The sequence below is a fragment of the Paralichthys olivaceus genome, chromosome 20 (genome assembly GCF_024713975.1).
Source record: "Paralichthys olivaceus isolate ysfri-2021 chromosome 20, ASM2471397v2, whole genome shotgun sequence".
NCBI classification, from domain to species: domain Eukaryota; kingdom Metazoa; phylum Chordata; class Actinopteri; order Pleuronectiformes; family Paralichthyidae; genus Paralichthys; species Paralichthys olivaceus.
In genome coordinates this window covers 7429585-7443427 of record NC_091112.1, presented here as the reverse complement: position 1 = coordinate 7443427, position 13843 = coordinate 7429585, and the positions used below count along the sequence as shown (strand labels likewise).

General features: G+C 41.6%; 1 protein-coding gene across 6 annotated transcripts in view; it reads right to left on the bottom strand.

Annotated features, from left to right (window-relative positions):
• trps1 (trichorhinophalangeal syndrome I) overlaps positions 1–13843 on the bottom strand; it is a 108435-nt gene that overhangs the window by 43531 nt on the left and 51061 nt on the right. For all 6 annotated transcript variants that reach the window (XM_020102023.2, XM_020102024.2, XM_069516775.1 and 3 more), the window contains exons 4-9: positions 13307–13422; positions 7747–8359; positions 7156–7370; positions 6406–6559; positions 5966–6197; positions 1579–2359 (exon numbers count right to left, since the gene is read on the bottom strand). In XM_020102023.2, the coding sequence (XP_019957582.2) occupies positions 1579–2359; positions 5966–6197; positions 6406–6559; positions 7156–7370; positions 7747–8359; positions 13307–13422 (2111 nt within the window). The remainder of the gene's footprint in view (positions 1–1578; positions 2360–5965; positions 6198–6405; positions 6560–7155; positions 7371–7746; positions 8360–13306; positions 13423–13843) is intronic.

The following is a 13843-nucleotide window of genomic DNA, read 5'->3' as shown; positions in this document are numbered from 1 at the left end:
CAGCAGCAGAGGCCATATCTTATGAAACAATTAAAGTAATGAGTCATCCTCTCTGATAAATTTGTTAAATTGTTTCTGTTGTGTCTTCCCTCGCTCTCTCCCTCTTTCTTCCTTCACCTTTACACTCTCTCACTGAGCAGTTAAACACCTCAAGGCCCTGAAGGACCCCACAAATGGAAAAATGGACACGGACGACAGATGTGGTTTTTACGCAACACTGGGACATAATTTTAATGACACTAGGTGTCTACATATGCAGATGTCTTTGAATGTGCAAGTCTGCACCGACCCTCCTGGACATTTAAATTAAAAACTGGGGTTTTAAAGACTGTCGTGGCGCCCGATAGTTCACCTGGTTGAGCAGACGGCAAATGTACGGTGCCTCGAGTCCACCTGCAACAGCCACAGGTTCTGTTCCCGCGTCTCTTTCCCCGCTATCTCCCCCTTCCACACTGAAATTGTGTTCTACTAATAAATGCCATAGTGTCCAAAAACTTCTTTGAAAATATGCCTACAAACATGTTTTAATCTCACAACATGAATTGCTGACGTAAAACAGAAATGAAAATCATCTTCAGTATGTTAAGCGGTAACGTTTTTTTTATCTCTATCTGACTCTCCCTATCTTCATCTTAGTTTCCCTCCTCCTCTCTCTCACGCATGAAGTCTCTCTGTCTGTCTCACTCTCTCTCAGACACAAACTGCCCCACCCACGATAATGAGTAAAACTCTAGCTGCTCCACCCTGCCCAGTCTGCCAAGATACTGCCAACACCTCACACACTCACACACATGCACGCACACAGACACACACACGCGCGATGGGCCAACCCACAGCTTGTTCAAAGAAGCCACACACTCAACACACACATTGACATGTGCATGCACACAGACCAAGAACACAACTCTCTCACACTTAATACTGCCACTTACACAGACCTATGTCAGTGCCCTGAGACACACGCACACGCGTGCGCACACACATGCGCGCGTGCGCACAAACACACACACAGTCCAGTCTATTCTGATCTAATGTGATCATAGCCAATAAGCTCTGTGGCGCTGGCGAACCGCAGTCTGTTCCCTGCCAGTCCATGAGATCACTGAGAAGTGAAAAGCATTGTGGGCCACAAAGTAGGGTTCGGGAACTGACTGACAGTGGGTAACCATGGGAACTGTCCGTTTGCCTCTCTGTCCCCAAAGCAACGGGCAAGTTTCTTAGTGTTGTGAGTGGGAAAGAAAAATATATGAATGCAACTTATGGGAAAGAGAAATGCGTCATGGAATCATGTACACATGGACAAACGTCCAACTTCTTACTTTCAATATGAAGGAAGGAAATATAGATTTCATTGTAGCTGCTCACTGCATGTGGTCTAATCCTCATGTGTCATTTGAAGGAATCGAAGATGAGGAGTATCAGTAGCGTTAATACTCTGCTACTGCTTCTCTTCTCTTCAGAGCTGAAAGCTCTAATCAGGGAGTAAATGAGACAAAGAAAGACGAATCGTCTGAACAAGAGAATGAAGTGAGAGTGAAACAGAGGGAGGTTGGACGTTGTGCTTGTGTTCCACCTTACCCGTAGCAGGGACTGGGACTCCTCTTTTGCAGCTCCTCCTTTCCCCTCCTGTCCTCCACCTCCTCCTCCTGTATACTGCTGAGGGGGCATCTGGCTCTGCTTCTCCCCTCCACCTGCAGCACCTCCTCCTGGCCGTCCTCCTCCGTACAGCTTGGCGTCTCCCAAAAACGACTTGGTATCTCCCAAAAATGACTTTGTGTCTCCCAGGTAAACCATGCTCGGTGAAGCCACGCCCCGTTTCTGCTGCGAGGCCTCGTGATTGGCTGAAACAAAAGACAATGGGAGGGGGGAGGGGAAAAGAGAGGGGCTCCCGCCTCCTGTTCCTCTTTCTACTCCTCTGTCAGGTCCCATTCGCTCCTTGGGCACCCACAGCAAACCATGGGCCTGCTCACCTCCTCTTTCACCTATTCCTCTCGTCTCCCCAAGGACCCAGCCTTTCTCCCGCTCTCTTTCTTTCTCATCCCCTCCCTCGCTTTTCACCACCCCTCCTGCCTCTTCTCTGCCACCTTCTGCCAACCGACCCTCAGGTGGCGCAAGGGAGTAGAGGAGGCGAAGATCCCCCTTGCTCTCTTCTTTAATGGCTAAGGTGGAGGGAGCTGAGCAGCCATTGGCAGAGAGTGTTAATGAAGGCGTCAGCGAGGTGGGTAAGGAGGTCGTTACAAATGAGCTTAATGAGGGAGAGGAGTCGTGACAGTGGACAGAGTTAAAATGGTCGAGGAGGGCCGATGAATCAGGAGCCGTGAAGTCGCAGCGTCGACAACGGCAACACGCATGGACACGCCTACGGAGAGAAAAAAAAACAAGAGTGAATTATCTACATAAATAATAAATGAATGAATAACTCTTGACGTACAGTAAGAACAGTCACAAACACACAACTGAACATAAGAGACTCGTGTGGCAGGTTTTGTTTCTCTTCAAGGCTTAAGAGTCAATTCATCAGTTTCAATTGTAAAAAGCCTTCATTCCTAATAGCTTTTAATGGGCTGCATTTTTTAAAAGTTTTTTTCATTGATCACATTATGAAGAAAATCCACTCCCTGAATTGACAAAATTTAAAGTGCATTAGTCGCGGCCCGCTCGCTTTCCTCCAACCACTCCGGTACTATTTCACCGAGCCAGTGGCCAAAAAGTGACTCAGTGTTTCGCTGAATCACGATGAATTTAAGAGAAAACCGTGAGGAACGTAAATGAATCTGAATGAAAAGAAATGAATCAAGCATCAACAAACCACCTTCACTTCCTGTAGGCGAAGACCTGAATGAACAGAAATACACACACTGTAAACAGACTGCAGCACCAGGGGTTTTCCAGGCTGAGGAAATGGTATCGGTGCCACTTGTGTAGGTTAATGAGCAAAATCAATTATCAATACCAAGAACATGGACTTGTTACCTTGTTAACTATTGGAAACAGTTTTCTGTTTTCATGTCCGTCGATTCTGCTTTGGAGTCTGACACATCAAATGCTGAAGATTAGGTCTAACCCTTGTATCTGGCTGAACATAACATATTTTAGCATTTCTGCAGGTTTCAACAAGTTAACTTTCATACTTCCTTAACCCTCGAAACACTGCATTGTGGCTCATACTGCAGGGAGAGACAGTAAGTATACATTGTCTAAGTTGAAGACTGTAACTTAAAAGGTGTGTTAAAAGAAACTGTTTGCCACCTTTAATTAAGAAAGAGCAACGGCCAATGAGGAAAGTCCCAAAACTGACACAAATTCAAGAATACCCTTTGCATTATACTTTCTAAAAATATATTCAACATCTTTATTTGACAGGAAGTCAAAATAAAATAGATGATTAAAAAAAATATATATATTCTGTGGAGATTTGTGTGTGTGCTTTGTCTCCTTCACATTGTGTCTGTTATTGCTGGCCTCCTCCCTCCTCCCTCCTCTCTCTCTCTCCCCCTAAACCCTTCAGTAATTGCTGAGGAAAAGATGTGTCCTGGGCAATGACAGATTCAGGCTGAGGCTCTGAACAGCGTCTCCAGCACATCAAAAAAGGTCTAAGGTCTGTTTGTAGAAATTAGTGAAAACGTCCGTGTGCAAAAGTACACCTTGTACCTTGTGGACTTAAACGTCTACAGATGCTGCACAAAGACACATCAGGCGCTTTTATGTCATTGCTATAAACACACTTTACATGCATGTGCACACAGGGAGATAAGTTTAAATTATTCATTCCACATATGTACAGTTACAGCATCTACTCGTGCACAGGAATTAGATTTTTTTCCAATTGTAAATTTGGAATTTTTTAAGGGAATTCAAATTGAGTATTATATTTCTATTCCTAGTATGCAATAATTTAATTATCTATTTGCACACACACACAGACACCTATTTTTAAACCTAGCATTAACACTAAGAACTAAGGTGTAGTGGACAACAATGCCATATGTTCGTAACTTCTAGTTGGTGTTTTGTGTCCGTGTCTAACTGAGAGTGGAAAAGAAACCTGTGAAACTGATTAGTTTTCATTCTGGTATTTTTGTTCCCTTTGTTCTGTGCTTCGTATAATTGCTGCTCAGATTCTGTTTCTTTAAACCTGGCCCTGGAATCATTAATGGTTCAGACGATTTCAGAAGTGCAGTGAAACTTTTTGGCTTTATTCCATTTTAGTTTTATTTCAGTTCCAAGATTCAAAGTTTAGATTATATTAATGATGTTTGTGGTTTGTTATATCCCCTCTACTCTTTCTCCCTCAATCACCTCGTAGCCTTTCTCTGCAATTTCTCTATATTCTCTCTGGTTTTCTTCTTTTCTTCTTTGACTCATATACTTCCCTATCAATTACACTTTTCTTTATTTCCTTTTCCTTCAATCCCTCCTTTACTTTTTACCCTTGAATTCATTTTTATTTTTAAGACCTTAATTAGCAGCAGAAATCGTTGTTCACAAGTTGTGTGTGTTAAATTATGTTGTTGGCACAAATCAATAAGTAATACAGACTGTCAAAATTATTTCACAATCCCATTTGCAAATCTGTGAAGATTCTCTTCATCCAGGCCATTGTATCTTGAGGATTTTTGCATAAGCAACTCAAACACAAGTCCAGTTGTCTATGTGCACATGTAAAGCTCCTTAAGATAAATATCTACAGTTCTCTGTATCTCTGTCTCCTTCAAATGAAACTTTCCCACAGCACCACTCTCACTCTTCCCACCCTAACTCTAACTCACTCTTGGTCTCTTTCATTTGCTGGCTGTGTCACTGAAACCCCAGTGAGCGTGAGCATGTGTGTGTGTGTGTGTGTGTGTGTGTGTGTGTGTGTGTGTGTGTGTGTGTGTGTGTGTGTGTGTGTGTGTGTGTTGCTATGTCTCTCTGTGTAGGCAACAAACCTGCTGTGGAGTCTGTTCTGACCTTTACAGGCTTTTAGATCTGTAAAACTGCGCTCATGACTTATTTAAGAAGCAAACATGCAAATTCTGTCACACACTGAAACAACATTTTACTTTTGTGGAGAAAATCTCGGCGTACTGTAAATTGTGGTTCTATGTTGACAGGCTGATTAGCTGAAAACAAAGAATTAATACAAAATACTAGAAGTCGTTAGAATTATAGGGGAACTCCAACAAAGCCTGTTTTCCCAGGTCTCAGGAATACTTTTACATATCTGATAAAAGTTGTATAAGAGGGGGCTGTGCAAAATCAAACTGCATCAGTTGAGGCTGAAAACAAAAAAAGAAATCTGGGTGTGCGGAGTTATCAAGAACTGAGTTTTCCATACTTCTGTTATCTGCTCCTAATCTCTGCTCGGGCCAAGAGGCTCAAAGCTACATTAACTGCTGGTAGTAAAACACACCCAAATCTGGAATTGAGCTGTCAGCAGTTGATTTGCATTGTAGGAAATGTAGGCACTAGGTTTGACATGGATAAATAGTTTAATCGGTGTGTGTGTATGTGTGTGTGTGTGTGTGTGTGTGTGTGTGTTTGTTTTTAATGGACTGTTAGTGAATATGAGGGTGCTCAGTCATCGTTTCCCGGATAACTGAGTGCAAAAAAGAATAGAATTACAGAGGTTTGAATCCCAACCCAAGCAATACTTCTATACACAGTCATTCACTGAGTGGAACATTCACTCGCTCTAACTGGAAAACTGACTCTTTTGATATCACTAATTCACATCTGTGCAGTCACATGATGCCACATTCAGTCGCTCAGTGAACACCTGGCACAAAATCACTGGTTCTCATAAAGAAGATAAACTGAATGTCTTCTGAAAACACACAAACACATTCCATCTATAAACATTTACATTTTCAGCACTATATTGATTAAAACAGAAACATCCTTGTTTCTTTTCAATATCCTGATTTCTACAAATCAACCTTCCAGTAAAAAATCACAATATGCAATCAAATGATCTCTCTCTCACCTGTAGTGTCTAAAAATCTCTTCCTCCACTTCTGTGATGAAGTGACACTTTGTGCAAGAGTGCTCCCTCTCTCCTCCGGCAGCATCCTTGTCGATACCGACTTCTTCCTCGGCCTTGACGTGCGGGGAAGCCCCCTTTAGGTTGATCAGGGTATGGCAGGTTTCGTAGTGCTGCAGCAAGACGTCGATATCGGTGGTGGCGAACGCACACTGGTCACACAAGTGGGTGACGCCTGGGAGCAGAAAATCAGGGGGAAGAAATTAAGAAAGGCCAATGATGTTTAACAAATGAACAACAATAAAGGGATAGTTGAAGACAGGAAACATTGGAGTCAGAATGACATTATGTTCCTTGCATGGTGACCTGTGCCTTTAAATACTTTGTGTGACAACAGGTTGGGCAGGGTTAGAGGGGGGGAAAGGTGGGAGCAGAAATCACACCTGGGTCAGCTCTAGGATTGGGAGGGGTCATGCTGGGTGAGGAGGAGGTGGCGGCAGGTTTCGGACCAGCTGCATCCTGCTGTTTGGTGGACGGAGAGAACTTGGAACAGCATTTAGGGCAGGCGGGTTTCCGACAGGCAAACGGGTGGGACACCTATTTAGAAAAATCAGATGTCGTTTTACAGTAAAATACATATAGAGTGAATTATACATAAACACGCTATATTACACTAAAAAAAAGAAAATGACTACAGCTGGTAACACAAATAAATAGTTCAAAATAAAAACACGTAATAACTTTGATATGGATTTATTGGGGCCGATGCCCACTTTTTTTCCTGCATTTATTCATGTAAAACTAAAGGTTTTCAGGTAAAAGCTGATTGCAGTATGCCAACTCATATCGGCCAACATTTATATCTGACTGGCTCTGATAATTACGCACAGTGCTGTCTATATGCTTTATCTTTCACCTTGGTGCTGTTATTGACTAAATCGATGCAGGTGATATCAAAAAGTGAACGCCGTGTTCCATTTTTAAGCGCCACGGCACCGTTTGGCAACACGCACAAATATGGTGTGTGTGGACTGGAGTGAGGGAATTTAACAAGGCTGGAAATTGGACCAATTACCTTTACACTTGTTCATATTTTACTTTGTTGTGCTTACAAAAAACCCAGCTCATTTTCTTCTGCCAAGCAAACATTGAACGCTAAGCAAATAAACATTTCAATATTTTATTAATCTCACCTCCCCCAAGTGTTTGTGTGGCTGACAGAGCCCCTGGGGACAGTACATGCAGTGCTGGATGCAGCATCGGTGGATGGAGTGGTTGTGCTGATAGTGCAGCAGCAACGGCGCTACGACGATGACATCTGCACTGTGGGCCATCGAGTACCGGAAATCGCACAACTGACAGTTATAACTGGTCACAACTGCTTCTGGGTCGCTGCTGGTTGGGTCTCCTAAGAGTGGAAAACAGAAGAGGTCTATTAAATAAAACAGTCTGAGTCTTTTAGTCGAGAAAGCACAGACATTTTAAGACGGGTCAACTGTGATGCTCAAGACGAGTAAACAAGGAGGGTCAAGTAGTGTCATGGCGCTCAATATAACATAAAGGAAGGGTTCACAGAGTATGACAGTACTACTAAAAGTGAAAAAGTGGAGGCCAGCAGTGTCTAAAGTCTCAAAGTAGTCGAGCAGCATCATAACAGCAGAAGTAAAAATCGTTAAGACTTGAATTTAATTTTGCTCATTAATCTTGTGCTCCATAAAAACAGCTACCTTCTCCTGAAAATCACTTAAAGCAATTCACCACCGCACTTTCTCCTGTTTTATTACCTTGGCTGGTGCTGGATGGGTTTGATGATGGATCTTTGCGGCTTTTGGACGCCGTGTGGTCTCTCTCGCCTACTTCTCTCCTCCCTCCTCTCTCCCGCTCTCTGTCCAGCGCCCCAGGAGTAGAGTTGTTGGGGCTCATAGTACCTCCCACGCTCATTCTATGTCTTTGTTCATAGTGCTCCAAGAGCTTCACTGAGCCGCCTGACCACTCACAACTCCAGCTGCAGAATTTACACCAGTAATACGCCTGCACACCGCCTCGACCCGGCTCCCCTGTCCAGCTTGACGAATCTGAAGACGCCCTAACAGGGATGGAGTACCCGGCCACAGAATCGTCTTCCGCTCTCACCGCCACCCGCTCCGCCCCATCAATGATCGGACTCCTGCCCATCGCCTGGTTGTCATGCTTTGCCACGTTGTTTGTAGCCAGCAGGGGTGTGGTTGGCGGAGTTTTCACTTTGTTTGGATGCGACGACAGGAAGTGTTGTTCAAGTTCTAAGGAATTGCTGCCCATGTACGTGAAGTTGCAGAATTTGCAGCGAAAGTACTTAGTGTTTCCCTGACAATCAGAGGTCTTCCGGCCAATCCCAATTAACGTGCCTCCCAAGGTCACCTGTTGACAAAAAGACAATCAAGTTTTTGTAATCCTCGAGCCAACATTTTACTCTCACATCAGCTTTAAGTGGAGCTCATTATACAGAACTGTTTAGCATAAATGGATTTATGCCTTCTTTTATAACAAGGTTGATTATAGATGTTTGGGCCTAATCCAATACCAGCAAATAGAATGGGGGTTATTCCCAAATTGTTCTGATAAGGGATTTTTAAAGATGCAGTAATATGAAGTAGGACTCAAACACAAACACACTCCAGAGATAAACCTACACACTGCAGTTAGATATATGACATTATTTATCTGTCATTAGCTTCATTCACATATATGTGATGTATATGATTGGGTATCCTGTACAAGGTAGGCTTTGTCCATAAAATATAAAATTAATGTAATAAAGACATTTGATGGAGGTCTCTTATTTTTCTAAACTTCTTAAGCATCAGGTATTTTGAGGATACATCCCATAAGCCTTCAGGAACATACATGCTCTGCTGAGAATTCCCTTCAGCTGCTTTCAGTACTTAAACTAACAGCAAACTTAATCCATCACTTCTTCTGTGTGTAACTGTAGACAATTAAAAGGCTGCTCTAAACCAACATATCAACAGGCTTCACTGTAGAATGCACCGTACGAAGCCAAGATTTCACATTACAGAGCGAGCAACCTGACACTCGTCTGCATTTTTATTAGATTAGCTCCTAGACTGAAATTGATTACAGTGCGCTGCTGGCTGTGTAGGTGAGCAGGCGACCTGGCGAGCATTACAGTGACATGAGACATACTGCTCAACACTATTTCTCACTTTCCACATCTGCGATCTGTTTTCGACGTTTTGCAAAAGTAAAATGCAACTGGTAAACTTCAAATATGAAGGAGCATTTAGCTTTATTGTTACAGTGCAAATATAGATGTATAGATTTTGATTTTAGTCCCAATTCCCAACTTAATTTTGTTTATAAACATGAACGTATTTTATTGCAATAGATGGTGCTGATTCCATTTTCTTCTCTTTTTTTTCTTCGGATTTGATTTTTGGAGAAATATCGCTGAGGTGCTTTTCTTTTTCCCCTCCTTTTTTTTCTTGAAGTTACAGCTCAGTAATTAAACCTCTCAGTCCTTCTTTTAGCATAGAGGACAATGAAAAGGGAAATTTATATTCATTAACGGCTATCGCTCCAGTGCAGATATTCAACTTTGACATGTAAAACAAAACATTTAAAGATACTTAAAAAAAGAGTGTGGGAAGAAATACCCAATAAAAAAGTGGGTTATAAAAAGATAAGGATGGTATATGTTAGCTTCACTAGAAAGAATAAATTCAAAATGCTAAATGAAAGCCATTACCACGTGTGATCACGACACAAATCATCCAATCAACGCGACCCCCACAGACCCCTCCCAGGCAATTAGAAAAGGAGCCAAACATCCAAGTCATTTTTACAGAGCAGAATGGGCGGACAGATACAGAGGGGAATATGGGGGGGGGGAGAGAAAGAGAAGAGGTAGAGGGCAAGCAGGACGAGTTGAGGGGGAAAATGTGTTAGATGAGGAAAAGAGGTTGGTGTGGGAAGTAGATGAAATGCAAATTGAGAAGTTGGAGTAAAAGGGAGATTAGAGGAGGAAAGTATGAGCAGGCTGCATAGGAGGAGGTGAAGGAGAGACAAAGACGTATGATGAGAGAGGCGGGTGGAGAACAGAGGCAGAAAAAAAGAAAGTTAAATGTGTCTGACAGCTGTTACATTACACCGCATAACAGCTGATTAGAACTCCTGCTTTCAAAGCCTCTCTCTGTCTGTCCATCTCTCTCCCTCCCTTCTCTCCTTTCCTCCTCCATCTCTATCTCTCTTTTTTTCTTCTTCACGGTATCCCTCTCCTCCCTAAGTCTTTTCCCCTGCCATCTCATTGGTTGACGGGCCACCTCGTCTCAGCAAATGACAACATGGAATTTTCCAAACGTGGGCGGGAGAGAGAAAAAGCGAGAGAGGGACGGAGAGAATAGAGCCCCCTTTCATTCGTTTTTTTTTTTTTAATACTTTCACTTTTTCTTCATAATGACGACTTAAGCCCACTGGATTTTCTATTTCTGACTCTGTGTGTGTGTGTGTGTGTGTGTGTGTGTGTGTGTGTGTTTCTGTGTCCATTACGTGACTTACAGCCATTACAGACTGGCAGGTTTAAATGAAATGAAACTCCTCCACTATTCCTCATACACACTCTTTGAAACACACACACACACACACACACACACACACACGTACGTTTATTAGATCATCTTGTTTAAAGCTTTCAGACAAAACCCTACTGTTCCTGCACACTTAAAGTACTAATCCTTGACCCAATTGTTACCAAAGCTGGAGTCGTACCAAAGTACTCAAAGACAATTAACTATGGAGGAATAACCACTTAAGAGCTTATTATTTCAACAATATGTCTTAAAAATCACACTCATTCAAGAAAAGAAGTGCAAATATACCCGCAGTATGAAATATTTGAATCTAAACAATATAGGATAGGTATTCTGCTGAGTCATTCATTAGACCTAATTTAGATTCTTGAAAACAATGTGCACACTTCTCCTCAGTATAAAGTAAAGTTGTTGATTAAATGATTGTGTAGCATTCTAAGTCAGCTCATATGAGGCCTAGACAGCTGCAAGGATTTGTTTTATTTGCATTTGATGTGAAAAGACTCTGTATGTAGCATGTGTGTTTAATCAGGAATGACGGGACATGTGTTAACAAGTCAGGGCGGGTCTAGATTTGATTGGGAGATAATTGCGGGTAACGAGATGGAGCTTTTCTAGTGCAGATCGGTGCGGGTTTGCAAAAATGGAGACACTTCCAATTTGCAATATTTTAGCAGCTATTATAAGCTGGGTTTTTTTATCAAATTAAAACCGCACAAAAATTACATGTTACACACACATATATTTGAATGTAAAAATAGGAAGAAGATCTACGCACTGTAAGTTTACACGAGGGAACAAATATATGTGCAAACTGGAAAGAAACAGTTTCAAAGCAAGTACAGCTGCCGGGTGATAAGTTGTGTCTGAGGCTTAAATGTCTTTTATAACAGGAACATATAATACGTCCACGTTGACCAGAGAATGTCTTGATTAAAAAGAAAAGAAAAGTGATTTATTTCCAGTTTATTGGCTGATCGGCTGGATGTCCAGATTATAGGTGCAAATTACATCAGACCTTTCATGTGCTCTGATGTCGTATAAGGTAAAATTGAATTATTGTTAACTACACGTGTAACACTTATCTTGGAGATGGAATTTTAAATCACACCAGTTTCGCCGTAATTCTGTCTTTACCCTGCAATATCTAAAAAAACTGCTCCCAGCAGACACTGGTTCGTGCTGCAGGTTCTGTATTTCACATTGTTTTATTTGAAGTTTTGATATCAATATGAAGTACTGAGAATCAATTTTACAACCTCTAGTCTCAATAGACTGTCATTACAGTATTAAATCTCTTCTCCCACGCTCCTCTCGGGTGCTCGAGCAAGTAAAGGGCGTTTTGGGTTCAGTCCTGTCTCTGAGCTTTTTCTTCTCTGATTGGCTGACTGTTTTGTGAGTGACGCAGAGCAAAGCCAACCACAGGAAATGGATTGTCTGGTCAGTCAGCTCTAAAATGAGCTGAACAGATGGTCAGATCCAGACTAAAATGTTATGGTATTTCAGTATAAATAAACTGGACTCTAATATTATGATAAATTGGCTTCCTGACAGCGACAGTGGTGCAGAATCACTTTCTTGTACCTAGCTCAGCTGTTTGGTGTTGTTAGGAAAGTTGAGAAAAAAACATTGGGTGGCCTGTACGAGGTCAGAGACTGTATAGTTGTGACCTCACAAAGTTACAGAAATCCTGACAGCTTGTTTGAACAGTTCCTGAAAGGAGACTTTGTGCAATTTTCCCTGGACTGAGCTTGAAATTCACTGACCTACACCTTATAAATCAAAGAAGACATGCAGATCTCATTTTATATAATATCGGACATTTTAAACTTTACAAATTGACTATTAGATATGAGGGATTAGTGCAACATATATTTACTTGCCATTGATACACACTAAATGAGTGAGACAGTGCACCTATACCTGTGTGTCTGTGTGCACCTTTACTGAAGCACACACATACTGATACGTGCCTGTCTGCCAGGAGCTCAACTCGTCTTCCTTTCTGTTTCCATCGGTCTGTTAAGTTTTATAACTTGCAAGACAAAGCCTCACTGTTCAAATCACACACGCCCTCTCTTACAAATCAGCTGCAGATCGTTCAGCTCAATAAATAATTCAGCTCAGTTTTCAAATTTATGACCACATGTTCTGATTGTAGCGGATTGTTAACTAAAGCAATGTGTCACTTGTTTGGATCAAGTCATTTGGATTAATTACTCAAAACTTTTATGACACACTCTCATATTCAGCATTCATGCAGTAATACTCTATAACTGTCTTCTTATTTATGCTGTCCAAAATGAATAAGACCAGAAAGTACTTTGCACTGCCTCCTTCATTCCCAAAACATAAGTTCCCAACACTGAAAGATATGAATCACTGTAAAATGTATGATTCTATCTAAAAGTACAAATACCTGTTGCACAATTTATGACCTCTTTGACTTTCAGGCCTTTTCACCGGAGGTAACAAAACGAGAGCTTTACCGAAGTAGTGAGTTTCTGTCCAACCTCTCAAAAACATTCCTTCAAATAAACTCAACATGGTCTCACCACAAGATTCTTTGTGGAGTTTTATTAATTACAGTTTTGTTTAACTAATTGTGGAACTGGCTCTCCTTCTACATTCTGGTTGTTTTCTTTCAAATGCATGGATTGAGTCAGTTTTTACGAGTTCACACTAACATGTAGAAATGAATAAATTCCCTTATTATACTTCATAAAAAACATACATTGGTTGATGTGTACTTGCTTACCTGTACGTCATATGTGCCATTCATCATAACTGCCCTATGCTGTTGATTGTGTATATCTGGCCTCGTCTTCCCCGACTCTTTGGCTTGGTTCCTCTGCCCTTGTCCTGTCTGTATGTCTGGGAGCAGAAATACAAGTAGGGGTCACAACTTGGGGAAGTAGACAAACAAAAAAAAAATGTGTGTCGAGTTGCTAGAGGCAAAAAAAAAAAAAAGAAAAATCATAGACCAGCTCTGACATCTGGGAAGAGGAAAAACCTTAAGATCAACAAGCAGTGGTAGCATGATGGTAAAACAAACTTTACACAGTGGAAACAGAACATCTTGGGAAAAAAATTATGCAGGGATTAATTAGTTATAACTGCTATAACTTTCACCTCACTGATGCAGTCAGGTTGAACTGCTCCCTGGGTATGTTTATTCATTGATAATGGGGTAATAAGTGGGCTGATTTTATGTGAGATCATTTTGCTCAGCCGTGTTTTGGTGTTGAAGAATGTGAGCTATACTTAAGTACTCATCTTGTAGCCAACGTCTGCA